The sequence below is a fragment of the Oxyura jamaicensis genome, chromosome 1, assembly GCF_011077185.1.
Source record: "Oxyura jamaicensis isolate SHBP4307 breed ruddy duck chromosome 1, BPBGC_Ojam_1.0, whole genome shotgun sequence".
In the NCBI taxonomy this organism is placed as follows: domain Eukaryota; kingdom Metazoa; phylum Chordata; class Aves; order Anseriformes; family Anatidae; genus Oxyura; species Oxyura jamaicensis.
In genome coordinates, this window is record NC_048893.1 from 148,412,870 (window position 1) to 148,439,715 (window position 26,846).

The window sequence follows — 26,846 nt, forward strand, 5'->3', positions numbered from 1 at the left end:
AAAGAAAGAAAGAAAGAAAGAAAGAAAGAAAGAAAGAAAGAAAGAAAAGGTACTTACTGAAGAATATGACTTAGCCAGTTTAGAAGTAGTGGAACTTGGCTCTATGCCATCACTCCTACAACCATTTTCCAGATGAAATGTAAATGCAAGCTGTTTTTTGCACTTTGAACTCTGCTTTAATTTGTAGAGTCTACATGCAGCATTTGGAGAAATCCAAGCATATGAAGGGCTATGTCAACACCTGATGATTATGGTCAAACAATTCGTTTTAAAATTAAGAGAAAGTTGATATTTTCTGTTTCTGTTTCTATTCTATTCTGTTCTGTTCTATTCTGTTCTGTTCTATTCTATTCTGTTACCTGTCAGAAAGCAGATTAAGTTTCATCCCGTTAGCTTTCCAACAAAAATATTTTGAAAATTACTTTTTTTTGTCTTGTAAAGCATACAACTTGCTTATCGTCTTAGTCAACATGCAGATTTTGATGAAAAGGAAATGAGCATGATAGTTTTATGTAACTATAGGCAAGTGCATATATTTATATGTAGCAATTTTTATTTCTTTGTAGGAATCTTAGTTGTTTACAACTACAATTTAGGGAATGATAATGTAACCATATTTGCTACTTCAATTTTTGGTTCTTTACTTACTATTGCTACATATTATTTTTCTTATACTATGCTCACACTCAGAGAAAAGGACCTCATTGAACCAGTCCTTAACAAACACAATTCTCTTTGTGTATGTTAATATCACATTTTTTTATTTTTTATTTTTTTTATAATTACTAAGGATGAGGCTTTGTACTGGTTTTACATGACTATGAAAAACTTAAGAAGATTTCCTCTCTCCTCCTTTTCCAGCTTTTCCAGCCTTAATTTCCATAGATCTTTTTTTTTTTTTTTTTTTTTTTTTTTGTGGTAAGTCAGTAGAAGATGGCATTGCAAAGCTTTCTTTGCTCTTATGGCAAATAATGGTATGTTAGACAAGAAAGCCATATGCTTGCCAGGCCAAATAATTTGCATTGTCAGCACTATAGAGAGAAGCTGGGTAGCTGTTTGAAGCCACTAACTGTAATCATTAAGAAAAAAATAAATAAATAAATTCTTTGAACATTTTTAGTCAGCAAAGTTCTTTATCACTTGAATTCCCCAGAGATGTAGGTTTTATCACATTCCTTTTTCATCTTCTGTTCATTGTACAGGTAATAATTTACAATATTATCAGGTGACTGGAGGTAAATATTTTTATTTTTGTTTTGAATGTTGCTGTCAGGATTAAGTATGAGAGCTGGCTAGGAACAAATTTGATCATTTAACTGATTTTATCAAGGAAGACAATAGCTGCAGGTAAAGGGACCTCAGTCTCAGATGTTCTTTGTGACATAGAAATCTTTAATACTGAAGAAAAAAAAAAAAGAAAAAGAAAAAAAGAAAAAACTTGAAGAAAACTAGCTTGAGCCTCAAATTTATTTGAGGGTCCAGCTCATTGCATGGCTTCTCCAAGATTAAGTCACCTCTACTTATCATTACTACTTACAGACGCTTATCTCATCTGCTTTTAAACAGCTCTTGCGAGACAAATTCTACAGTTCTCCCAGTTATTTCAGTGTTTGCCATTAACTACTAGCAGTTTTCCCCTCTATTTCTGACCCAGGCGCATTAATCCTGCTAAAAGCATTTAATTGGTACTTCTGCAGGTTCCTAGGGAAAGTCGAGGAAAAAAGTTTTAATGCCAGAACAAGACAGATCTGCCTAATGGTCAGTTTTGAAAGCACACTTTTTTTTTGAGATTTTCTGTTGCATTCATCTTCATTTAGGAAGCCCATCTCCCAGATGCTGTAAAATAAATGGGTCTGGAAACAGTGGTGCTTTCTTTTCTGATTGCATCTTACAGAATCAATCTCTAGCTTTATTTTTAATGTGGCAGGCAATTTAATAAGTTATTTGAAAGCAACATATTGACCAATATACTATTTTCCCAACATCTTTTGTGTTTTTCAGGGACTTCAACTGTCGAATTGCAGAACCAGAGATCTAGCTCTGTCTCTACTAAAGGAATGCTAAAATTCCATCCGGCTTCAAGCACTGGCATTCAGGCCAGGATTGAAAATTTAGAGCTTGTCTCCCTCAGCATCTCAAAGAATCAAACTAGTGTTAGCTATCAGAACATCAGCTCACATGCCTGGCTTTGGGCAGTGCAATTCTAAAGTTGTGATCATAGCTTTCTCTTTTAAAAAAACACCCAAATTTGTTGGCAGAGCTTCCAAGTTAGGATCAGGATTTGTTTCCTGTTCTGAAAAACATGGGAACATAACAACATAAAACCCTGTCCAAGCCATGGTAGGACCTGCAGACAAATTACTGAGGATAACAAGCTGTGTTGATTATAAATGCCAGCAGTAGCTGTCCTCACGTATGCTTTTACTACGAAGTAAATGATAGATAATTAGAGGTGCCTTAGAGTTCAGTGAAGGGAGTGGATAGACTTCTAGACATGTCTTTCAGGTCAAAGTGGGCAAAAAGGTAGTCACTGAAAAGAAAATTACATTTAGAACATCATCCCTGGATTTACACGTCACTTGTTTGTGCCTTCATGTCCAAAATCCCTAATTTCATTTCACCAACTGAAAATTGCTTTCACATGCAGAATGAGGTCTGTTTAGCTCATCTATTGATAAAACATTATTGGGGGTAGGTCTGATCTGTATTTCTTGGGAAACTCTTTCACTGAGCAATGCCAAAACTCTTTTATTTTCACACACGGTCCCTTTTTTTTCAAACCACATGTTCATGTGGCTCAGTACAAAATGACATATTTTCCTCTTTAGCAAGATGCTTTCAAGAAAAATATGTTAAATATCATAGGCCTACAAGAAATTAAAGCAGCTTTGAGTCAAAGCACAGAGCTGACACACATATACACAGAGAATAAATATCTTTGCAGGAAAACTTTTTGCTGAGAAAAAAGAGAAGGCATATCTGAGAAAAAAAAAAAAAAAAAAAAAAAAAAAAAAAAAAAAAAAAACACATTGATTTGACAGTGAAAAGTCCAGGAAATTTCTCATATGGGTGTGTTGAACTATCTCCAGTAGTGCATAAACATCAGAAAGGATTTCTGCAGAAGGAGATAATATTGAAAACAAGGTTTAAACAGAGTGTATTAAAACTTTGAACGTTCTCTCTTCCACAAATACCTAGCAGTTTATAGAGCTATTCTTGCCAAAAAATTTTGATTTTCATCTCCAAATAAAACTGGCAGTTGCTTAGTCTATTAGTGCTAGTCTTGCAAGAATTCTTTTGATAACCAGTAGATCTCTGGTCATGCAAACACTCTATTTAAGACAGTCAAGAATAAAAGAAGTGAAATGTTACAATAATTGCTTTTCTTTCCAAGTCGACCTTTCATTTTCTGAAGGAGAACTGGAAAGGAGTTGTCTATTCTTGCTGGCATCCATGTATATTTTTTATTAAATAAATTTGAGTTCATTCTCTTTGAACATCCAGCTAAAGAACAAAAGTTTTGAAAATCGAATCCCTCTTTTAAAATCAGAAACCTTTAAGTTGCAATCCCATTTTAGACATTGCTTCTGGTTTTTTGTTTGAGGAAGGTCTTAGAGTCTCTAAATTATTATATCCATCACTGAAATGGAACTAATACTACACTTATCTCACAGAGGTGCTGTGGGGCTCAGTGAGCTAGCAGCATACTAAGCCACTTCTGCCTGTCTGTTTCTCCTCCTCCTTAACACATTAGGCTGGTAGGCAAGCTTCTCTCTCTCATATCAACAGAGTAAATTCTTTTACCTCCAGCGGCATATACCAGATATCAGGGAATACTCATTAATGGCTAAATGGGTCATGGAGTGACTGTCTTTTGTTGTGGTTCTTTGTTTATTTGTTTTTGTAACAGTCACAGAGCTCCTTTCTGCCATTTGAATATTTTGTCTCCTCAAATAACACTAGTCTTTTAAGATGCATTTAGCACTGTATATTTGTTCCTGTTACTCAGCTGTGTAGAGGCTAATGAGATTTCTAACACGTATCTGTTTTATAATGCCTCCTTGGCTTTCAAGCTTCTTTACAAGCTTTACTGTTGTTTTTTGTTCGTTTTGTTTTGTTTTTCCTTACAGAAATGCATTGAGCTAAGTATTACTACTGTCTTATTTTGAGCCACTGAGTATTCAGCAGATCTGGCTAGTTGGGCTCTCCTACTGTTGTCATTATTCTCAGGTGAAACTTATGAAAAAAAAAAAAAAAAAAAAAAAAAAAGACTTGTTCAGACATACACTATACCTGCAGCAAGGGAGAGATGCAATTAAATTAGGATGCTATGGGGAAGCATCTTCAAATGCATTCAACATGGGCCTGATTCAAATCTGATTTAAGATGATGGCTGTTCTACCACTGATTGCAGGATGGACTGGATTTCATGCAACTTCTTTTGAAAATGTTATCTTTGAAAGAGGAAGGGGCTGATTTTTTCATTTTAAGGGATGGATTATTTCTTCAGAGAAATGCATACAATCCATAAGTGAAGCCCAGAGGAATCACTGAATGACACTAAAAGAGAACTTTAGGGCAGAGTCATAGATGTGGTTGTCTAGATTCCTTTAAATTGTTGAGTCTCCTGCTCTATGGTAAAATAAATAATGTAGCCTACAAAGCTATTGAAATGATACACTGTGGAATTTCGTCCTTGAATACTTCCCTGTGTACTTAACCTGCTGTTACTTATTATCAGACTGAGCAACCACTTCCCACACACAATCAAAAGCATGGGTTCTTGTATAGTAAATTAAAAGCTCTCTTTGGTTCACCTTTGTCTCTTTCAGCCTCTGCGGGGGGTGGGGAGGTTGTTTCCTTTGTTAAATATTTGTACTGTTTTTTTTGTTGTTGTTGTTTATTTGTTTGTTTGTTTGTTTTTCTTTTTAAATTGATGATTGGTTGGACAGTTTGAAACTTCAGGATGAAGGAGTTGCACTGCCACTGGAAATAATGAAACACGTTGTCATGGAGGTCAAATAAAATATACTGCAGTAGGTTTCAAAATCATTTGCAAGAGCTTTTATAGGACTTTGTAGACATGATCTTCTTCTCTTCTGTACCAGCCTACTTCTCCTATAAGGCCTTTTGTCTTGAGCTTCTCTGATTCTTCAGTTATTGTTAATATAAATACTATTGTTAATGCTCCACTTAGGTCAAGTAACTTCTTGTAAACCTTATTTCCAAAACATGCACACAATTTTATGCACTTTGTGCATTGCCAGCGCCCCCAGTTATTATTCTGTTCAGCTGAATCACTTATACATGTTTTCAGTAGCTCTTCCATTTTTTCTTTTAGCGAACGTTTTCTGCTTTCATCCATTTTCATGCTTTCAAGACAGTTGCTATCAGTTGGCCAGCCTGAAGACACGATGAAATAATTACTCATATGTAAAATGTACAGTCATGGTTCTTATTTAACTCTGCTTTTGAGTAAAACATCATCATGGTCACACTAGATGTGGAAATATTTCTATAATCTGTGTTTTGTGGTCTCATTCTTCCACACTTCAATACATGACTTCTTTCTTCTTACAAAGCAGGTGCATTTTTTATTAGTTAAGCAAATTAGTTGACACCATGATACATGCTATCTTTGCTGTTTCATGACTGCTTTTAAAATGAGTTGGATTACTCTGACTACTGGAAAAAAAATGATGCAAAAAGTGAATGGTTTTGATTGACAGTATGAAAGTCAATGCTGCATTTACATGCCTTATGTCAAGAAAGATTTGCATACTTAGTTTTCTCTCTAACAAAGGGATCCATCACTATCTTGATTTTAATAGACATTCCTAATATTTAATATATGACTGAATGACGGTCCAAATACATAATGTCTGTAGCATGAGCGTTCTTTGAATTTTCAGGTGTAATATGATAACCCTTTATGTGTTTCTTAAATTTTAAACCTAACAATGTGTGATTTTCTGAATGCTTGGGTTTTGGACTGTCACTTTTACTGTACAGTTTTAAAGGCATCTACATACATAATGTATTTTAAAAGAAGAAAAAACATTCCTATAAAAAGATGGCACATTTTCAAAGGAATAAGTTAATATAAATTATAGAGTTTCATCTGTTTAACATGTTTTATGTTACACTATTTTGTCATAACATTTACTGTAGCAGTCATTTTCTCTTCTGTGACTGTACTTTAAATCAGAGACATTTCATTAGAACGACTGAGGTGGTGGCAGGCCCATCTTCACAGCATTTGTCAGTTTTAAAAGCAAGGCCTAGGGATTTCTGTATTCTTGCTTTCTAGGTCTGAAAGTGAGTTTTATTAGGGTTTGATAGAGAAAAACCATACTCAATTGTAGTACTCCCTGAAGCCAGCCGCATGAATCCTGTCCAAGCTGCTTGTCCAAGCACGTGGCTTGGAGCACCTGGTCTCTGCTGGTGACCCTGACTCCTCTGTGATATTCCATAGGGTTTATCAGAATAGCATACACAGGTATATGTCCACCTTGAAACTGTTCCATCTTCATGCTGCACAACAGATGTTTCTTCTGAGAGGAGGGTGGATTTTGCATTTGGCATAATTTCACTGTGCTTAGCTCGGGACTGCTCAGCTGAATTTCAAAGACCATAAATGACCAAAGCATAGAGGCCAGGTGGGATCTGCCTTGGGTTTCAGGTAGCACTGGATGCCTGTCAGGGACAGGGGAGTCGAGCCCTCAGTTAGCACAACTATGGCAGTGTCCTACTTCCAGGCTCCAGCCTCAAGCTCTGCCAGTGCTGCTGAGGATGGGGAGTGTAGGGATCTGGGAGAAGCTGTGTCCTTAAAAAGACTCTCTAGGGAGAAGGAGAGGTGGGAGTTGTTGACTGTACTGCAAAGCTTCCAGGTAGTGGTGTGCGAGGTGTGAGCAATTCACAGTTCAGCATTTCCTTGATCCTCATCAACTGCCAGTACATTTTTTAAAGTTGCCACACACAAAAAAGCTGTGATTCTATGAGAGTGTATATTAGCACTACAGCTGTGTGACTGCAAAAAGGGAAAAAAGCAGACTGTACTTATGCACATAAAACCAGCTTTTGAGCTCTGCTGACATTCTGGATCTCTACTTGCCAGTTTATTCATGACCATATAGATGAGGAGCGCTTTAATGAAAAAAGTATTAAAGAAAAGCAAATATGAATGCTAGTCTGATTAAATATCCATAAATATTCACACCTAAAGTCATTTTGAAGAATGATTGTCTGGTTTACACCATGGACTTGTTTACAAATGTAAAACAGATTTTAAAACATAAAATGTTAAATCAGGAAGCACAGACACTATCACATGTAAGATACTACTGGTACAAGTAAGTCTGAACTGCAATGCTCCTATTTACCCTGTACAGCCAATATATATGCAAACATTACTACATTCATATTAGCAAGCTAACACTTCTCAATAGTGACCGAAGTTGTATTTGCAAATAGCATGTAATTGTCTAAGTCCATCCATCAAAACTTTTGCTGAAATTTCTCTGACTTTCCATCTTTCCATTACCATGTGTTTAGAACAAATGTCATCGATCTAAGCACTTATATTTGCAGTGTTTCTTTATCTCCTTATTGTTTTTCTCTGCACTAGTCTCCTTTTGTAGTATCTTGTCATACATAGATGCCTTATCTTCTTTCAAGGAAGCAGGTTTTCAGAATGAAGAATCAACAACAACATGAGTAAACACCAGTAGTTCAAAGTTACTGCTCTTTCATGGGTTAAATACTGTGTTCAGACTGGGAATGTTTTCTTTTTTTTTTTTTTTTTTTTTTTTTTTTTTTCCTTCTGTTGCAAGTCAGTGCTCTGTACAGGTTCTGTTTTGCCATCTTTGCCACAGCTCACTCACACATAAATCACAGTGGGCTTGAGGTTTCAAAGGAGGAGCAGAGCGTTGGTGTAGTTTGTTTTTCTTCTGTTCCTTCTCATCTCTACTGGCTGGCAAACTATCTGATATGAGTTGGTTTGGGAGAGTAAAATGGCTCACTCAGAGAGAAGCAAGAAACCCCGTTAAGCTATACAGGATTTGATCTTTTTCACAATGTCAGTCGTATCTACTGTCTGCTTCCCAGAAGTGCAAACAATTTTGTCATTGCATTTCTGGGTGATTTTTACTCACTTCTAATTTCACCAAAGCAATAGGGTAAGAGAGGTGGAAAATCCTGACTGCATGCAATGCTTTACAGATACCTTAATGCTGAAAGAGGAGACATAAACTAAAAGCTGGATGGTCAGTGGGAATATACACGTGTTCATTTCAGGACCGTTCAGCTTCACGATTTCATCAGTGAATGCGAGCAGGGACAGAAACCAGGTTGGTAACATTTCTTTAGCTAGGAGAGAGGTTGCTTCTTTATGGGCACAACATTCACAAAACCATCCTAAGGAAGGATACCTTTCAGGATTCAGCACAGCAGAGACAAATTAGCACCAGAAGGCTGCTTCGTTTTGCCGGGAAATAGAAAAATCAATCCTTTTGCTAGCTCAATGGGAGGTTATCAGCCTGCACGGTCTGGGGTGGCAGCTTAGCTGCTGCCTGATGTTCCAGATGTGCTCGAGGTGCACGATCGCCATCTAGTGGGTATTATAACATGAGGAAAACGAGCGTGTTCCTATCTGGACGCAGGCGTTTCACAGGTGAAAATACGCAGTATTTTAAGTTTTTAATAAAAAGTATGCATTTTTACTTGCCTACAGGTTCCCGATTAAAAAGTAAAAAAATACAGAACCTTTATCATGTTTTTGCAAAACTGAACTGTTCTTGCGTCTGTCTACAGAAATGGGTTTGTTTTGTTTCCTTTTGTTTTTCCTAACTGTGCAATATAGGAATCTCCTTCTAGAGGTTACCCAGACCACTAGAAGTTTGCCTGATGGAAGTTCACCCAGCTGGTGCAGGTGGTCTCCCCTGTGCATTTTCTTTCTCAGCAGTTTCACAGCAAGGCACAACAGAACTGAGAAAGCCCTGATGTAGTGATCCAACACAGTCAGTAAACATAGAATGCATATGCAGAAAATGCTGGAGTTACTGGTATTCCATATATTAGGCTTTGTTTTTGTTTTTCACCTGGAGTGGCTACAAATGCCATAGGTCATAGCTATTAATAAAAGATTACATCTTGACACAGTTTATTCTTTTCCCTTATAACATGAAATTTTGAATCTTGAAACAAGAACATAGCATAGAGTTAGGAGGAAAGAGTTTTGTTTTCAGATCTGGTAAATTTTACATATGACCTTTTAGCTCAGCTTCTTTAATTCTGTAGTCTGGAAGTGACAGCATTGGTGCACTCCCTTTTTCCTGATGTCCATTCACAGGATGAGCTGATTATAGCAAGATCTGATGCAGTAGGTCATGGTGGTGTCACAGAGGCTCAGAAGGGAGCAGGAAATCCTGTATCCTTGTAAAATATACCTAAGTATAAAATATACTTTATAGAATAGAATCCCTGCATAATCATGCTATTGTTCTCTTCTGTCAAGTTTTGTGTTTTCCATAAATGACTTTTCCTTAGGTATTTAAAAATCATCAACATGTGTACTGGTACTTTTAATTTATTATTTTTTTTTCCAAATACGCTATTCATCTGCATTGCATGGAAGAGCCAGGCAAACTTTCACTCTGTTAGGCATGGAAACCAGTAGAATTGTCTTCAATTATAATAATTTGTAGTCATTATAATCATTTGTCCTTTGGGTGGTAAAGCAACAATTCTTTCTCCATGCCCCTTCAGGCTAATGCTCCCAGCTGGTAGATTTGAAAGAAACATATGTATGAAGAAGGCATAAGCTCCCTGCATTTCACTGCTGAATGCCTATGTACCTAAATGAGCATAACTAGGAGGGATATAGTTTTTCCTCCTGATTGCTGTCTTTTTTCTTTAAGTTATAAAACAGATGAAAACTTTCCACAAGCTGAGCAAGATTCAATTTTTTTTGTGTGTTTTTTGTTTGTTTGTTTGTTTTTTGTTTTTCCCAAACTTCATTAAATCTTTCATTTTCTGGACCTTTTCTTTTCTTTTCTGATAATAACCACATGTAGTTGTAAAACATTTCCAAAGGTAGATATATGTATTGGTTGTATAAAAGCGGGTTTTTTGATTTTGACACAGATTATGATATTGATGTATTTATTTTGATCTGTGCATTGAGAAATGTTTTCCTTCCTTGTTTTGATGAGCCATCCAACTGGGTTAAAGGAAGTATTTTATTGTAACATAAAAATGTGGAATTTATTGGATGAGTTCAAACAAAATCACTAAAACATAGAAATGTCCAAGCATATTCCTTTATTTTACCTCTGTTTTTATCAGAAAGTTCCTCATAAATGACTTTAATCTTTCTTGCCCCCGAGTTTGAGCCATCTACTGCAACACACAATAGGAAAATTATCCAAAATATTTTGACAATATTTTTGTTTACTAATACTTTACAATATTGTAGATGCAGCTGTTGAAATCCTAGTCCCAAATTTGATGTTACCCATGCCCACATGCCTAAACTGTGCCCTTACAGTCTTGTGTTTAACCATCGTTAGAGGGTGATATTGGTGGTAGGGGGATGGTTGAACCAGATGATATTGGAGGTCTTTTCCAACCTTAGTGATTCTCTGATTCTGTGATTTTTATAGTCCAAAGCATTTTAATGACTGAAATGTCCCACTGATGCCTATAGTTAAATAAGATGAATCTTGATTAAATGTCCCAGACTTTGACAAGGGATGGCCATATTTTGCAGTAAATGGGTCCTGTTGTGTATTCAAATGGCTAGGCTCTGCAGGATTTTGAAGCCCTGACGCCCATATTCCTTCTTGACTTACACCACTGCATGAAGTCCTCCACTCTCATGTGCCTTAACCAAGGCACTTTTAGCACTATGTGGTCAGGGCTTAAGCCCTCTGAACTAGTAGAGGAAGGCACTGTGTCACTGATGGACAGAATGCTGACAAATACTGACACCTATGGAAAAGGAGAATTTTGCTGTTTGATCTGAGGCATAAGTTAGGTTTCACAAATGGCTGCATTGCCACATCAGGTTGTTTTGTGATGTATCCTATCATCCCTTAACACTCATAGCAAGAAAAACAGAGCTGCCATAAAAGGAGAATATTTTTAATAGCTTTTGCATTTGCTTGGGAGAAGTAGTCAGATATTAGAGACTCACAAAGAACAGAGTTGGTTGCTGACTGTCTTTAAATGGATGTAACTTTTAGAAGAGCAAAAAACATGCAGTAATGAAGTTGTTAACCAAGAAAAAAATATTGAAAGCAAAATATTTCATGTTGTTGGATCCCTTACTGTCATGCTTTTATTCTACATCCAGATGAAACAGCATTTATAGAGGTAATTAGCAGCATGATTCCTGGCATCAATATTGAAAGCAATGTTTCTTTCTAGTCACACACATTAAGTAAGAATGTATATTCTTAGGGGCAATTTTTTTATAATGGTTAAAGGAAGTGTTTTATTGTAACATAAAATGTGGAAAGATTGCCTTAAGAACACCTGTACCAGGTACATACAAGGCATACTTTTACTCTAATGTCACATATGAACACATTATTTCAAATGGGTTAATTGTGCATTTTTGTGCATTCATTGTATTGCCTTACTGTGGCAGATGGCCCAGTGTGTGTGTTATAAATACTTTGCATGATATCCCCGCTATTTTACTAATCTTCACTGTGACTTTCCCATTGGTAATGACTAATTACAGTTTCCTAGCCAGCAACTTTTAATAGATTTTTTTTTTCTTAATCTCTGCCTGTCCTTAACAGTACTGTTTTGTTCAATCATTTAATCAGTTCAGCAACAGTATAATATTAGATAATTGAACCATTACTTTCTGAATTTTTGAAATGCAAAATACTCATGAAGTGATCACTGATGAGTATTTCGGTATTGATAGAGACCACTCTCTTTGCTGAAGAATCAGAATGGTTTTGCTATCTATGCTTGATTGCTTTTTCTTTCCTCTTTATTTTTTTATTTTTTTTTTATTTATTTCTGACCATTGGTCCTGAGAAGCACGTGCAATAAATAGGAAGGAATTCAATAACCAAAAGAATTAATAGACTGGATTAACATTTTTGCATACCCACTGTAACCACATCAGCCACTCAACACCGACAGCTCAAACTAGCAAGTGTATACAGAGAGATTTCATTCAGCCCTGTCTCCTTTTTTCAATGAAGATCCATCCGTAAAGGGGACTCCCTAAGGAGAAAACACTTTCAGGTTCGTCCCACCTGTGTGTACCTACCACATTAGTATGTGGATGGTGCAGATGTAGAGGGATTGAGAAGTTGGCTGGTTCCTGCTCAATATCTCCATGTCGCTAGCAGCTGCTATGTTTTGCTAAGGGCAGCACTCCTCAAGCTGCTCTCCTCTATTTTATGCAAGATCTTTCATGAAATGAAGCAGCAGTGGAGCAGAGTTAAAAGGTGACTGTAGGACAATTCTGCAATTTCACAGCAGTTTGTGAGATTTCACAGTTTAATTTCACAGTTTAATTTTGTTCCTTCTCAGGGTAAAACCAGGAGATTTAAAATGTACGTAAATGGAACAGAGCTAAAAATCTAGTTTTGGATTAAGACCTGATTGTTTCCGACCTGATTGTTTCCATGTGGGACACTGGATTACTGCAGTTCAGATTGTGTGTCTACCTAAAACTGAAGGAGATTTCATGCCAGAGCTCTCCAGTTGGAGGGAAATTGGGCCTTTAACTCCATTCTGTGCCACTGTCATACTGAATAAAAATTCTTGTTCCCAGAAGAGTTTCCTGCTTTTAAAGAACTTTTACAGAAGTAGATATAGCTCTGATAAGCATTGTGGCTTTGGAAAACACTTATTTTGATAACATTTCATTAAAATGAATAATGCTTTGGCCTGCCCTGCTCCTGTTTTCATTGTCTCCTTTCACCTCTGCTCCACCACGTGCATGCTGTTCTCAGGATGTGCACAAGACAAGGGAGTAACCTGCCTGAAATGTTGAGGAGCAGGAGTGTGAGATGAGCATAAGAGTCCTGTGACAAGGACAGGGGTGAGGGGAAGAGATGCTCAGATGGGTCAGATAGGATGGGAAGTGTAATCAGATTGGTTCTCAACATGGAAATGGTGCAACCTTCTAGGAAGAGCGATGTCATATCAGAGACCAGGTTGAAGGAAATTTCATCTAGCTGTAAAGGGAAGAAAGGATTGTCTGCTCGAGGCATTCGATGTTAGCTGCTGTATTGTTTCTGTGCAGCAGGGTAGTTCAAGACTAGAAATTTCAATTTCTAATCTTTTTCCTTTGAAATGATGATTACCATATCACATAGACCTTTTCTTTAAGCACTCTAGGCTTTCGCTTGGTTTGTCTTGCTTGTTTCCTTTACCTGTCAAAGAACATTTCTCTTTCTGCAGAGGTCCACTGGAGCTCTCCAGTAATTCCACAAGGAGCTCCGAAAACAGAGAACGTGCATTCTCCCCCATCTTGTCTGGCAGAGGAAAAATCAGTGTGTTGTATAGACAGACATCCATTGGCAAGATCTATTTAAATACAGGTCATGTATTTGGTCCACGTTAGGTCTAACCATGATTCCCTGTAACACTAACTGCATTATTTATTTACTCATCTTTATTTATTATTATTCATTTATTTCCAGGGCTACATAGTGAGGGGAAGGAAATCAATTATATTTAACAGTTGTGCAAACAGTCCTATTCTTCTGTACTTAAAGAGGACCAAACTCTTCCTCATTGTAACTCATGACAAGTTTATCACTGAATTTTGGAGACACTCACTTTGGAGTGTATTAGCAGATTTAGCACTTTCCAATTACTGAGACTTTGTAAGTATATCCATTTTCAGTAAAGCAAAGCTGATCTGTCATTACTTACAGGCCTCAAAGAAGGAAGAATGAATAGGTAAGAAGAGTGATCCCCAACAAGTGTTTTCAAGCATACCAGAATATTATTTCTTATGAAAAAAAAAAAAAAAAAGCTATAAAAATGTTTACTCTTCATTTATTTCCTTATATTTCCCTGATGTATATCCTGTATAGACTAGTGTAAGCTAATATAATAGACTTACTATTCTGTTCCTTTTAGGTGGCAAAAACAGAGAAGATGAGGAGTCTGTGGCATTTCTTTATTATTTTATTTTATTTTTCTGTATTTGAGATTTTGAGACCTATCCCTTTTTGAACCTTTTGTGTCTTCTAGACTTGCCAATAGCTAACTGATGGAAGAGAAGAAAACAAAATCAGAAGCTCTTAAATTTAGTCCTTGTGTAAAAAAATGTTGTCGACTTAGATGGGAGTTGGGTTGTGGCTGCCAACAAATTCAGCCTCTAGTCTCTGCAACCCCAAAGCATAAAAAATAATCAGATACTTCATTTTCATCAATCCAGCATCCATTTCTATAGAATAAAGGGCTGAAAGTCTGATGTTGTCTGAGTTCTGTCACTGGAATAATAAAACAAGGGCAGCAGATGCATTCTCCTCTGGAGGCAAGCGTAGCTGCGTGTAGCTGCTGCCAGCTGAGTGCACGTCCAAGCGTGCTGAAGTTAACTCACCATTCAGGTTGCAAACCCTGGTGCCCATACCAAAAGGCCATCTAAGCCTGAGCAGTCCAGATCCTTTTGAGTGGAGAACCTGAATTTCTGTTCGAGTTGTTTCTGTGAATTGGGGCACAGGCACAGTCATTTTAGCACCCCACCCAATGCAGGTAACTCGCTCTTATTTTGCTAAGCATAATGTTTTTTTAGCCAAGTTACAGATAGTGGTGGAACTGAGAGACATGTGCATCACTCAGCGTACTTAAACCTGTTCTCTAGTCTGCTCTGCACTTTGCAGGTTATCTGTACAGACCTTATAGTGGTTTCCACACACATAAACCCCTCATAATTTTTCTTCCCCCTCTCCAGAATGTTACAGTAAGTTCAACTTAAAAATGCTTTAACATTTTTTAATGTAGCACATTTATGTTAATGCAACTACCATGGCTACCTGCCTGAGCTTCAACATCATTCAGTACCATCTTGTAGACACTTAACGGCGCTGTCTAGTATCAAATACCATTTTGGTGTACTGCTGCTTATTCAGTCTTGCTTGTATTAATTCCTTTCACCTACTGAATGTTGATCCTGATAGTTTTAATTAAATCTGCCTTTTCTCACAGGTGCTGCTGAAATCACATGAGGGGAGAAATTCTACCTTTGGAGACCTTTGCATACTCCCAATGAACCCATCTAAGGGATTATGTATGTGTGTCCAGGGAGAGAATGGAGTCTGGTCTGATATAAAATCAATTCATATTCAATTGCAGAAAGAAGGAACATAGAAATGCACCTGAAATCTTCTCTCTGAAGTGGGGAGAGGAGAGCTGATAGTCTTCCGAGAAAAGAAAACTAGATAAAAGGTGTTTGTTTTTTAATATTGAAAAAGTTCAAGGGGCTTAATGGCAAACATTTTCATTTTTCCTTAGGCACAAGCATATTTACTGTTTATGAAGCTGCTTCTCAGGAAGGCTGGGTGTTCCTTATGTATCGAGCAATCGACAGCTTTCCCCGATGGCGTTCATATTTCTATTTCATCACCTTAATTTTCTTTCTGGCCTGGCTTGTGAAGGTACTGAAAAATTTCTTCTTTTAAAACTATCTGAAAGGCAGATCTGAATGAATTTCTTCTCTTTTCTTCTTGCTGAGATTTATGTCAGCCATTCTTTCTTTTCCTTTTTATAGAATGTTTTCATCGCAGTCATCATTGAAACATTTGCAGAAATTAGAGTGCAGTTTCAGCAGATGTGGGGATCCAGAAGCAGTACCACTTCAACTGCCACCACCCAGGTGAAGCACCCAAATACTGAGCTTCTTTGTGAACTTGATTGGTTTTAGTTTAGGAATTAATAATAAGCCAAAAATTCCCATGAATTATTGTTTCATCCCACTAGGTTCGGTTTGCTTTCATTTTACATGTTACCACATATATTTTAAAGTTGATATATGTATTTTCATATAAAATTCTGTACTGGGGGATATTATCCTACTAGGCTTTCTTAAAAAAAGAATGGTAAAGAAGACTGTAAAGTGGTTCCCTGGGTGTCTGGGTATGTTATGGAAGAGTTTCTATTTTCTTTTAATTAAGATAAAGTGTGTTTTTTCTCGTGTCATTGGAGGGTTTGGAATTAGGGTTGCTAGTGAATATCACTTTCTGTGCTAAAGAAGAAGAGCTGAAATCACAAACTGTATCTAGAAGAAGAGAGGTCAGAGTGTAGCTGAAGTGTCTGGGAAAGTGAGTCCTGGAACTGAGCAGAGCATGTTGAGACCAAGGAGGAATGAGGTGCTAAGGCAATGAAAGAGCAGTGCTGAGATTTGAGGTTGCCAACCTCAACCTGCATTTGAGAGCCTGGTTATAAGATAATTGGTAGGAAGAAGCTAAGACAGGAAGCTTGGATTGTGTACTGTGAAAGACCCAATATGAAAGAAAAAGGGCTAACTGCTTGAGATGTAAACTCACTCATTATTGTAAAAATCATATTAGGTATCCTGAGTGTACAAATGGTCTGGCTTTTCCAGTCTAGTGCAGCTTGCCATCTATGAGGGACCAGTACAAACCACCTGCAAAAAGCCCTTAGGAAGCTAGATAGGTGATATACGAATGAGGAAAACTGTTGTAACCACTGTAGCTAGAGATTGTTTTCTTAAGCCAGAGGATTTAAGCGTCTTCAAAATTATTTATTAAATATTTTCTGATATACCTTTGGATATTCTTGTAAACCTTGTGTAAATCTTCTACTTGCTGCTACATTTTTGGCCTCAAATAGGCTTTGTGGCAATCATTTCTATGCTATATATTGCTTAAAGCAGACTTGGTGATACCGACTTAATGCCTGACAAAAAAAGACTTTTCCACGATACATACTTTGCCTGAGGAATGTAATATTCCTATCATGGGACAAATACCCCAACCATATAGGCTTAATCTACATACTCTGAATGAGGAGCTGGAACAGGGAGGTCTATATAGGGAAATTCAAGAAGAAGCCAATGCTAAACAATTCCAAGGAAAAGATAAATTCCCATAATAATGTCATTATGCTGAACAAAATGAACATATTGAATATAAATAGAATCATGCAAAATAAAAATGGTATGTATGCTGGAGACAAGTGAATGGTTACTTTGCTTCTTGAGTCACTGGCTTAAAGACACATAAAAGAGTCCAGCCTACTGAACTACAAAGAAAAGATTTATCTTTTTCTGTATTAAGAAGGGCAGAAAATTTCTCACAGGATTTCTTGTCCAAAGCACCAGATGCAAGTTTAAAACCTGGATTATTTTGTGCATGAAATAACCTTGAGAAAAAGTAACAGCATTTTGTTTTGTTTTCCTGCTTCATAAATCATTGATCTAGTCCTGAAACTTCGTCCTATAGAAAAGGATATAAGTGTCTAACCGTCAAAGAAGGGGGCTCTGGAGAAGGATAGAAAAAAAGGTTCTTGGAAAGCCCTTCAGCACTGCACATTAAAGCACGGTACAAAGAGGAATAACTCAGTGCTGATCTGATTTGGTAACTCTTCCTGGTGCAGAGATGCTACATAAGGACTTAGCGGCATCACAATTACAATGTGACTTTGCCCTCAGTTTAATGAGCACATCTCTCTGAAAGATTTTTAAGATTCAACCTGGCTGCAGTAGCTATGTTCTAGAAGTAACTTTTTTGGTGTTGTGTGTTGAGAAAAAGGTGGGAGTGAGGTGGGAACTTCTCCACACTTGATTACATAGTACATGCAGACTCTCAGGTGACAATTAAAAATGGTAGAGCTGTTCATTTTCTTTCAAGGACACCTTCAAGGACAGTGTTAATCACTTCTAGACATGATTTCTAACAGTTCCTTAAGCCCAGCAGTGTACATATTTTATGTCCTAATTTCTGGAAGAAAAAAAAAAAAAAAAAAAAAAAAAAGTTAACATTTGAGTACCACTATATTTACGAGATTTTTTTTCCATTTACATCATTTAGAGCTGGCATATCATTCAAATATTTACAGCAATTAAGAGTTTTGAGTAACAGTACAGAAGAACCGCACAGCTACTCTTGATGTGTGTGCATCAGTGCAAGAAAAGCAAAGTCTGATCCTTGGAGTAAGATAATTTTGCCAGTAAAAAAGACGAGGGTTGTCTCTTGTTTGCAAATGCACCATGAAACTTACCTTTAGGTCACAATGTGTTTGTGTTTCTTTAGGATAAGTTTTCTAAGTAAGAAATTTATTCTGAATGAGTACCACCATCTAATGATACTGATCAGAGCTGAATTGAATTAGTTTCTGTGTTAGGACTAACAGAGACATTGTGTTTGATGTTATCTGAGTAAAATTCAGAATCTATTTATGTTGGGAAAAGAGCACATGCCTTTTCTTCTGCAGAAAAAAAAAAAAAAAAAGGAAAGAAAAAAAGAAAAAAAAAAAAAGCTGTTCCCCTTTTATTTTAAATTAACTATGATCAAAATGTATGGAGGTCCTTAAGGGGAATATATCAGTACAACATTTCTGACAACTATTTTCCTTTTCAAGATGTTTCATGAAGATGCTGCTGGAGGTTGGCAGCTTGTGGCTGTTGATGTGAATAAACCCCAGGGCAGAGCTCCTGCATGTCTACAGGTATGACATTGCTTTTTAACAAATCACTGTGTGTAACCAGCACCACTCAAATGTTGGCATAAGGAGTCTGTGTTGAGAAATAGCAGCTACAATATTTATAGTCATAAATTGTTTTAAATCTATTGCTTTTAGCAGTGTAGGCTTGTTCTTCAAAAAGAACTTTGGTTACCACACACCTTTGGGTACCACACCCAAAGTGAGATTAGAAAAAATGTGTTCCTTATAAATGCTCTGTACTCAGAACGTTGTGTCCTCATAAGAGAAAGATTATACATATATATATTAAAAAAAAAAAAAAAAAGAAATCAAGTAACGTAAGTAATCCTCCTTTACCTATCAAACTTAATGTACAAACCAAGTTCACTCCCAGGTTATTCTCAACAGAAATGCTTGTTTAGTAATTACAAAATACAATAACATAGAATAAGAAGCCTGATCATATTAAAAACAGAATTTCTTCATTACTCTTGTTCCATCTTGAAAGTAGGCTTATGGAAGTAGGGGAATTTAAAGATCATCCAGTTCCAACCCTCCTTCCATGGGCAGGGTTACCTGCCACTGGATCAGGTTGCTCAAAGCCTCATCCAACTTGGCTTTCAACTCTTCCAGGGATGTGGAATCCACAGCTTCCCTGGGCAAACAAATGCTTGATGATGAATGTTAGGATAGCATTCTGATTTACCTGGTCTGCCTTTGCCCATAGTATTTATTCAATTTTCACCCCTTTGGGGAATCATGTGAACTCATGGTAAAGTGCATTCCAGGAAACATAAACCTCCTGCATCAGTGGGTGCTGTAACTTAGTATTCTTGCAACTCAGCTTGCAGTTCTCTTCTTATTCTGCTTACCTTTGTCAACATCTGAAGACTTTCCAGTAATCTAGGACCTTGCTGGATGTGAGTGACATTCAAAGGAAACTGATGTATTAAAATACTATTTTATTAGGATAGTCCCCCCCAAAGGCTTTATTATATTGAAACAAAGACAAAAATACAGAGCAAAGAAAGCAAAATCTCAAAGTCTATATAAATATACATGCCTTTATACATCTCACCATGTGTTATTGTTTCAGTTCTATCAGTCCAAAAGTAAAAAGAAAATAGGCTTTCTAAAAAATCCATGTATTTAAAGTCTTTGCAGTATTTTGGAGGTGTACTTTTTGCATGAAGTCCTTACTGAGAAATGTGATTGTTATTTTTTATGAGTTTGGTTGCTTTTGCTCCTTAAGGGAAGCATGATATATAAATCTGAATCTGGGAAAGAGTTAATCAGATTGGAGAATATAAGTCCTGCCTTTGGCTTACATTCAATTCATATGCATTCTTCTGATCTTTATTAGTTAAGTATATTGTCATCCAATATCCTGGGAGGGATGAAATTCCCAGAAAAAGGTATTCAAGACTTTAGGTTTTTTTATTCAAGACTATAGTTTTGTATCATTTTAATTAAATTTCTTACTAAGCTTGATTTTATTAATCCCTCTCTTGGTTCTTTAAGTATTACTGCCTAGAATGTATAAGGGTATGCTATTACAAGTTCTCTTTCAATATTGGTGTTGGTCTGTGCTTTGGTGAAACTCCACTTATTCAATGTATTTAGTTATTTAGAATTTACTTCCTCAACAAACTATACTGTGCATTGGGAGAGGAAGTACCCTAGCAGCTCAGGAAACGGAGCAGGACTCTGGAGATCTGGGTCCAGTTTATTGGCCAGGCACAAATTTCCTGTAGACCTCGAGAAAACTACTTAATAGGTGTCTTTGCTTTGCTTCACATTCATTGAAGTGGTAAAGTGTATCCATCCCAGGTTTGGCTACTGTTGTGTTTAAACCTACTGACTATTTGAGAGGCACTTCAATAAGAGGGGATGTGCCATCTAGGTAGGTAAATGGATAGAGCCAGCTTTCTAAAGCTGTGAGTGGTGGGGGAAAGAATGATGTGATGTGTGTGCTTTAAGTATCATAAAACCTTTCTAATACAGCTTTTACAAGTCACTTTACGTGCACTAGTTGGATCTGTCAGGTTTTAGTAGTTTTACTTTTGTACAGCTATGCTTACTCTCAAAGACCAGTTCAGGTGTTTCAGCCTAGCAGGCTTTGCTATCTTAGGTATAACATTACAATGGCATGTAGACCAACACAGGTCTCGTGCTATTCTTGAGCTAATAACAATTCAGACAGAAATACCATGCAGAGCTATTGGAACTTGCTTCATCTCACTCAAACGTGTCATTACTGAACCAAATTGCCCAATTAGGTAAAATGAAATCATCAGTCTTTACACTTCTATCACTGCTGATCTGCAAAAAGGGGATTTTAGACAACTTTTGAGAGAGTCCATCTTCCTCTCTGGTGGTTGTATGGCATACAGACAGAAGAGAACCAGCATGTACATATAGATCTGGAATGTGCATTTGTATACAGGAGTGTAGCAGTTAAAAGTGAATAAGACTAAACCATGAGAGATGGGCAAAAAAGATGGGTATTAATCTTGGATTTTAGACGAACCTTATTTAACTCAGACACATATCTACTAAGTTTTCTGTAGTTTTTTAGAACTGCCTGGAAGTAGAAACATAAGAAGTCAGTAACAGTAATGTTCCTGATTTTGATTTGCGAATCTAACCTAATGTGGGGCAAAAAGGCTGTTATTGAAGTATATTTTTTAATTATTATTTATTGCATTTTTCTTTCAAGTGTTCCCAAAGGTGCTTTGTGGTCTTTTGTTGCTTGTTCTCACTGCTCCCCATGACTGGCATTGATTTTAAATATTGATTTTCTTTTGTCGCTGAAAAATAATCTTTGTGTTTTCCATTTCAACATGAACCACTTGGCATGAATGCATGCTGAGGCTCCCACATTGCCACATTATTTTGCCATTGTTGATATTATTTTAACACATTGCAGTGTGTTAGAACTTCCTGCCTACCATGATTTACTCCTACAAGCACGGTAGGAAGCTCTCAGTTCACAAACAAAGTAAAACTGAGTACCAGGTTCCAAAAAATTCCTCTAAAAATCTTTGGAGATGTATTTACCCCTTTAATCCCATGTTAAAGGCACATTTTCTAATTATTTTATAATTTATTTCCTCTTATTTTAGGGGTTCTTGATGTTTTTATTACTCCTTCGTTCTTGTATAGAGACTTGTATATGTATACTGATTTAAAGCTGAACTGGGAAGTTTCAACTCACGTGTTGTTCCATGAAACTGGTTGGTATTGTAATACCAATAAATGACATCTTCCATCTTCTCAGCACATGGATTTGTAATGAACAGAGAAAGTCTGGAAATGTGGTTCCTGTGAAAGACAATGAGACGACAATAATTCCATATTTGTGCTAATATTTGGGGGTATTTTGTCCAACAGAAATGAAAGACAGTTGGAAATGGAATGCCATTTAGAAAATGCCAGGGAGCACTGCGTGCAATGTATAAGCATGAATGGAAATGGTCACCTACTCACAGAATGTGTGTGCACTTGTACTGTGATAGTAAAATCTTTCACAAATTAAAGATACCTTATTCACTTTTAATCATAGGCACTGTCTAGGGAAGAAGTAGAAGGTCACAAAGCTATGATCTGAACAGGCAAGAGGCATTATTATGATTACAATGCTCTTGAACATATGATTAATGTCAGAAATTTAATTACGTCTTTTTCCCTCAAAAAAGTTAGTCCTTCATGCTGTCTGTTATTATCAGAATGGCTGTATCTATTACAGAAGTTAAGAGAACCTTGAAGGGGAGGACAAAGAAATCAAAAGTAATATAGAAAGACAGAAAACATATGGAGGGTGGAGAAGACATGATTAGAAAAGCAGGAACTGAGTGTTTTAGCAGTTTCATAATGGATATATTGAATGTGAGAGAAAAGTGAGACAATACAGTATTTAGGGGTTTTCACTGCTGGAGTAACAAAAAGAGCACAAATGGTTTTTCTCCTCTTCTCTTTTATGGGATGTAATTGTTGGTGAACCAGGAAAGCATGTTTTTTATGCATAGTATTCATGTACTAATCTGCCCTTTATACAGTTATTACTGTAACTTTGGGATCCAGCAAAAGGTATGCCTACTCAGTCCTATTCTCTTCTTACTCACAAAATACGTATATAGATGACTTTCCTTCAATTAACTCAAGTCCTGTCTTAGAGTGAAAGAAAAATGTTCTCCTTCAGTTGGCTAAAACGAACTTTTGATTTGAATGAGTTCATTAACTTATTCAGAAGCAGATTTAATTGATTCCAAATCCTAAACTGCTGGGACTCTTCATTAAAAAAGAAATAATCTACCTTTTTCAATGCCCTATTCTTGCTTAGAAAATCTAGAGAATGCATCAATTAACAGAAGCTTCAATAGTTTGGTGATGTGTTTGGCACTGAAACAGCAGTGAAAAACAACCATATTAGTTTTACAGAGGAGACTCAGGAGCAGAACATGCAAAGTATAATGTAAAAACAAGCCATTCATGTTTTGGTGAGGTAAAACAGGGAAAAAATCAGATGGAATGTAAGACTGGGGGAAAACTAAAGATTTTGGTAACAGAAGAACATGCACAAATAAAGTCCAGCCCCACAGTACCATCCTACCTTCAGTTGCATATAGGAAGATAGTAAATCCTGAGCTTTATGTAAAAAAGAGACTTCTGGTATTCCCTGTTCATTCATAGGGTGTTGGAAGAAATTATGAAACTGTGGAGCAAAGGGGTAGAAATTCCGCCATCTAGCTAACTCTCAGACTCTGGAAAATCCCATAGCACTGGGGGATCAAACATATTTTTGCCCAAATAGATTTTTTGCATGGTTAACTTTGCCATTTTTGACTAAAAGGAATCTGAAAAATAGTAAGTCTCATAATGTAGGTATTCAAGTGCTCATAAAACTAGCAGACAAACAATGCATTTGTCTTATCTTCAAAACTGGCCATTACCAGAAATAGGCATATATAGATCATCCTTCTCTGAACTTCTGGATACCCATTTATGCCCTCATTCTCTGTCTTGGACTTTAACAATCATTCATTTAGGGACTTCCTGGAGTGGATGTTAATTTTAGGCCATTATATTTAGTATCCATTGATGGATTTGTCAGTTATGAATTTGCCCAGCCTTTTTTTGAACCCATTTATCATCTCGGCCTCCAGAACATCTTTCAGGAATAAGCAGCAGAATGTAACTATATAGCATTTCAGTTGATTACAACTGAGGAATTTGATTTTCCTGAGATTACTCAGAAATAGCAAAATCCTAGTGCAAACATCATTGCTTGTAATTTTGAGATTGATGCTACTTTTTCTATAAAATGAAGTATTTGAAATTACAGAACTTAACAATGACAGGATCACAAGGCATTGTAATACACAATATCAAGATGAGGGCAGACAAGTGTCTGAGGACTATAAACAACCAAACCATGGCGGGTAGTTTATTTAATACATGTGGATATACGTTAAATTAGCAATGATGGAGAAACTTAAAAGTGAACTAGATGCTGGATATCAGGAAATGCTTAAAAAAAAAAAAAAAAAAAAAAGCTGGTGTATTTGGGGGCCAGTCTGTTACTTGTGAGAAAAGTGTAAAATGTCCCATAGGTGACATTCTGGCACTAACAAATATTAATTAATTTAATGGTTATTAAATTCTTATAGTAATTTTGTCAGTGCTTCTACTTTTCTGCTATTGTCTACATGCGTTTAAAGGAAAAGTCATTTCAAGGGGTATAGAACTGCATGCATATTTCCACCTGGAAAAGCCTAGAAACAATCTCCATTTCTCCCTTCCTCCCTTCCTTTCCTGCCTGCCTTCTCTCTCTTTTCTATTTCTCTTTTTTCTTCCCTGCCTGCCTGCCTTCTTTTCCTTTGTAACCATTATAACCAAGCACATTAACAATGACTTAGAGACATAGTTCTTCTTTGTTCTTAGTTTCTTCTCCTTAGTTTTTCATTTATTTCACCTGTCTGTTCTTGTTCATTACAATTGAAGTGAATCACTAGCCACAGTTCATAGCAATCTAACAATCTAACATGCAGAAAATAAACAGAAAGAAGGAAAACACATTACTGGTTTCCCTGTTCTACATTTGAACAAATAGATTTCATGAACATGAATTCCTCAGCTTGGACATGTAATTTTCCTGCAGACTTAGAGTATTAGAACCCCATCACAAATACAAAACAGATAGGAGTTAAACTATGATTTAAGTTTATGAAAGGATAATGATTTTCCTTGGCAGGATTCTTTGTTAGAGAAGGACCTGCTGCAGCAGAAGACATGGTCACATGAGGCCCTTGGCATCTGCTTGGGAGATTTAAAATGGAGTATTTGGAATTTCTCTGAGGCAGTATGTTTTAAAAATCATTGTATTACAGACTTAAGGAAGCCTTGGCTGACACTCATAATCAGTTAAGATCTCTGAACTTCCCCTTATTTTTGGAAAATCTGAGAGTGGTACCTTTTACGTAACCCTGATTTTCAAATGGGCCCCCAGAAAAACTGTATGCTCCAATGAAAGGATCATTTATATATATATATATATATATATATATATATATATATATTTACTTTTGACTCTTTTTTTTTGCATAGGCATTGACAGTTCACCCACCAAGTGGCATTAGGTAGTGACATTCAGCCCTTCCAACATCGTGGTCAAATTAACTAGCAAGAAATCTCACATGCTAAAAATATGCAAGTTGTTATAATATTTTTAAAAGACTGCTCTGGCTGTATGCTTCTTTTTTTAACCCAAGTGTTTTTGCTGTTATTTGAACAGGCAGAGGGGACCATTTTTATTTATTTATTTATTTTGCATTCTTTTCAGCGATGGACTTCAATACAGCCTGTACTCATAATTTGCACTTACAATTTGAGGGGCACATCAGTGTCAGTAGATTATAGAAACTATTCAGTAATGCCACTAAAATTAAAGTACAGCTGAGTTTCCTTTAGAAAAATTTATTTCTGGGGTTAAATATGTCCAGTGTTTCAAATCCCATCAAATTGAAAACAGGTATTTAAATTGTCATGTAGCTTTTTTGTGTTTAGCACAATTACAGCAATCAAATTGTTGGAAGCAGCAGCAGCAGCAGCATGACTTCCTTTAGAGCTGTAACTCGGATGACAAATCTGAGCAAAGTGGAAGACTGCAGAGTCTTAGAATAAAACTAGCAGGGATTTTTTTTCTTTTTTTTCTTCATAAGTGTTGTTTTTGCCCCATTATTTTCTGTATTTCTCAAAGAAAGGTCTGTTTTCACTAGGACTGCATAGAACATTGGGTACTACGGCTCTATAAATTGGTAGATTTAAAATCTGTGTTCTTTACAGAATTTTGAAACTTAAAAAATTATCTCTTTGCAGTATCTTATTGTTGGGTTACTCAGTAGTCAGTGAAGAGAGTGATTCATATCGTGAATTTGAAAGTGAATTTTCTATGCACATGCTGGGGGTGCTGAACTGCATCTTGTATTGTGCGTATTTCTTCATTTCTACAGTGAGGCTACATGAACTGTGTGGCCTTCTCAGCTCCTCAGTGAAGTTCCTAAGAGTAACTCGGGTGAATCTGAGCTAAACTAACAGCTCTCAGTAAATCCTGAAATGTCTAAATGTCTATTTCATATTCATATGACAAAAATTATCTTCAAGGTTTCCTAAACATATCTAACCTCATAACCACATTTCTCATAAGTATTTTTATGAGAAAAAGTTTTTGCCTTATCGCATTCTTAGTATTCTGATCACTGACTGTAAATTCTCCGAGAGCCAGCAGGGTCCTGATTCATCCTACATGTCCTTAAGTCGTTAGCAGGTGTCTGTGTTACAATCATAGAAGTACAGGGTCCTCATACAGCCTATGGAGGAAGATGGGCATCGCCAGAGGGCACCTGAGGATCTGAATCTGGTGGTGTCCATTGCTCTGCAGACTGCATCCAAGTGGAGAGGGTTTACTTTCCTATTCTGGGTGTGCCAGTGGTTTTAGGATATGTCTGTAAAGCCAAAGCCTGTACCTCCATTTTCTCCAGTACTCCATAATAATCTGTTTTTCCAGTTTGTGTAGCCTTGGAAGTTTAATAAAATTTATATAGTGCAAAAGCAGAAAGGCTTTTTCTTAGGAAAAAATAAAAAATAATAATAAAAATGTTTCTATTTAAAGCTGTATCTCATAAATAGGCTTTTATAAT

At 36.6% G+C, this 26,846-nt stretch overlaps 1 protein-coding gene across 1 annotated transcript in view; it reads left to right on the forward strand.

Moving 5' to 3' along the window:
* Positions 1–26,846, forward strand: part of NALCN (sodium leak channel, non-selective) — a 233,975-nt gene that overhangs the window by 72,272 nt on the left and 134,857 nt on the right. The window contains exons 8-10 of the mRNA XM_035318632.1: positions 15,499–15,641; positions 15,755–15,859; positions 18,586–18,672. Of these exons, the coding sequence (XP_035174523.1) occupies positions 15,499–15,641; positions 15,755–15,859; positions 18,586–18,672 (335 nt within the window). The remainder of the gene's footprint in view (positions 1–15,498; positions 15,642–15,754; positions 15,860–18,585; positions 18,673–26,846) is intronic.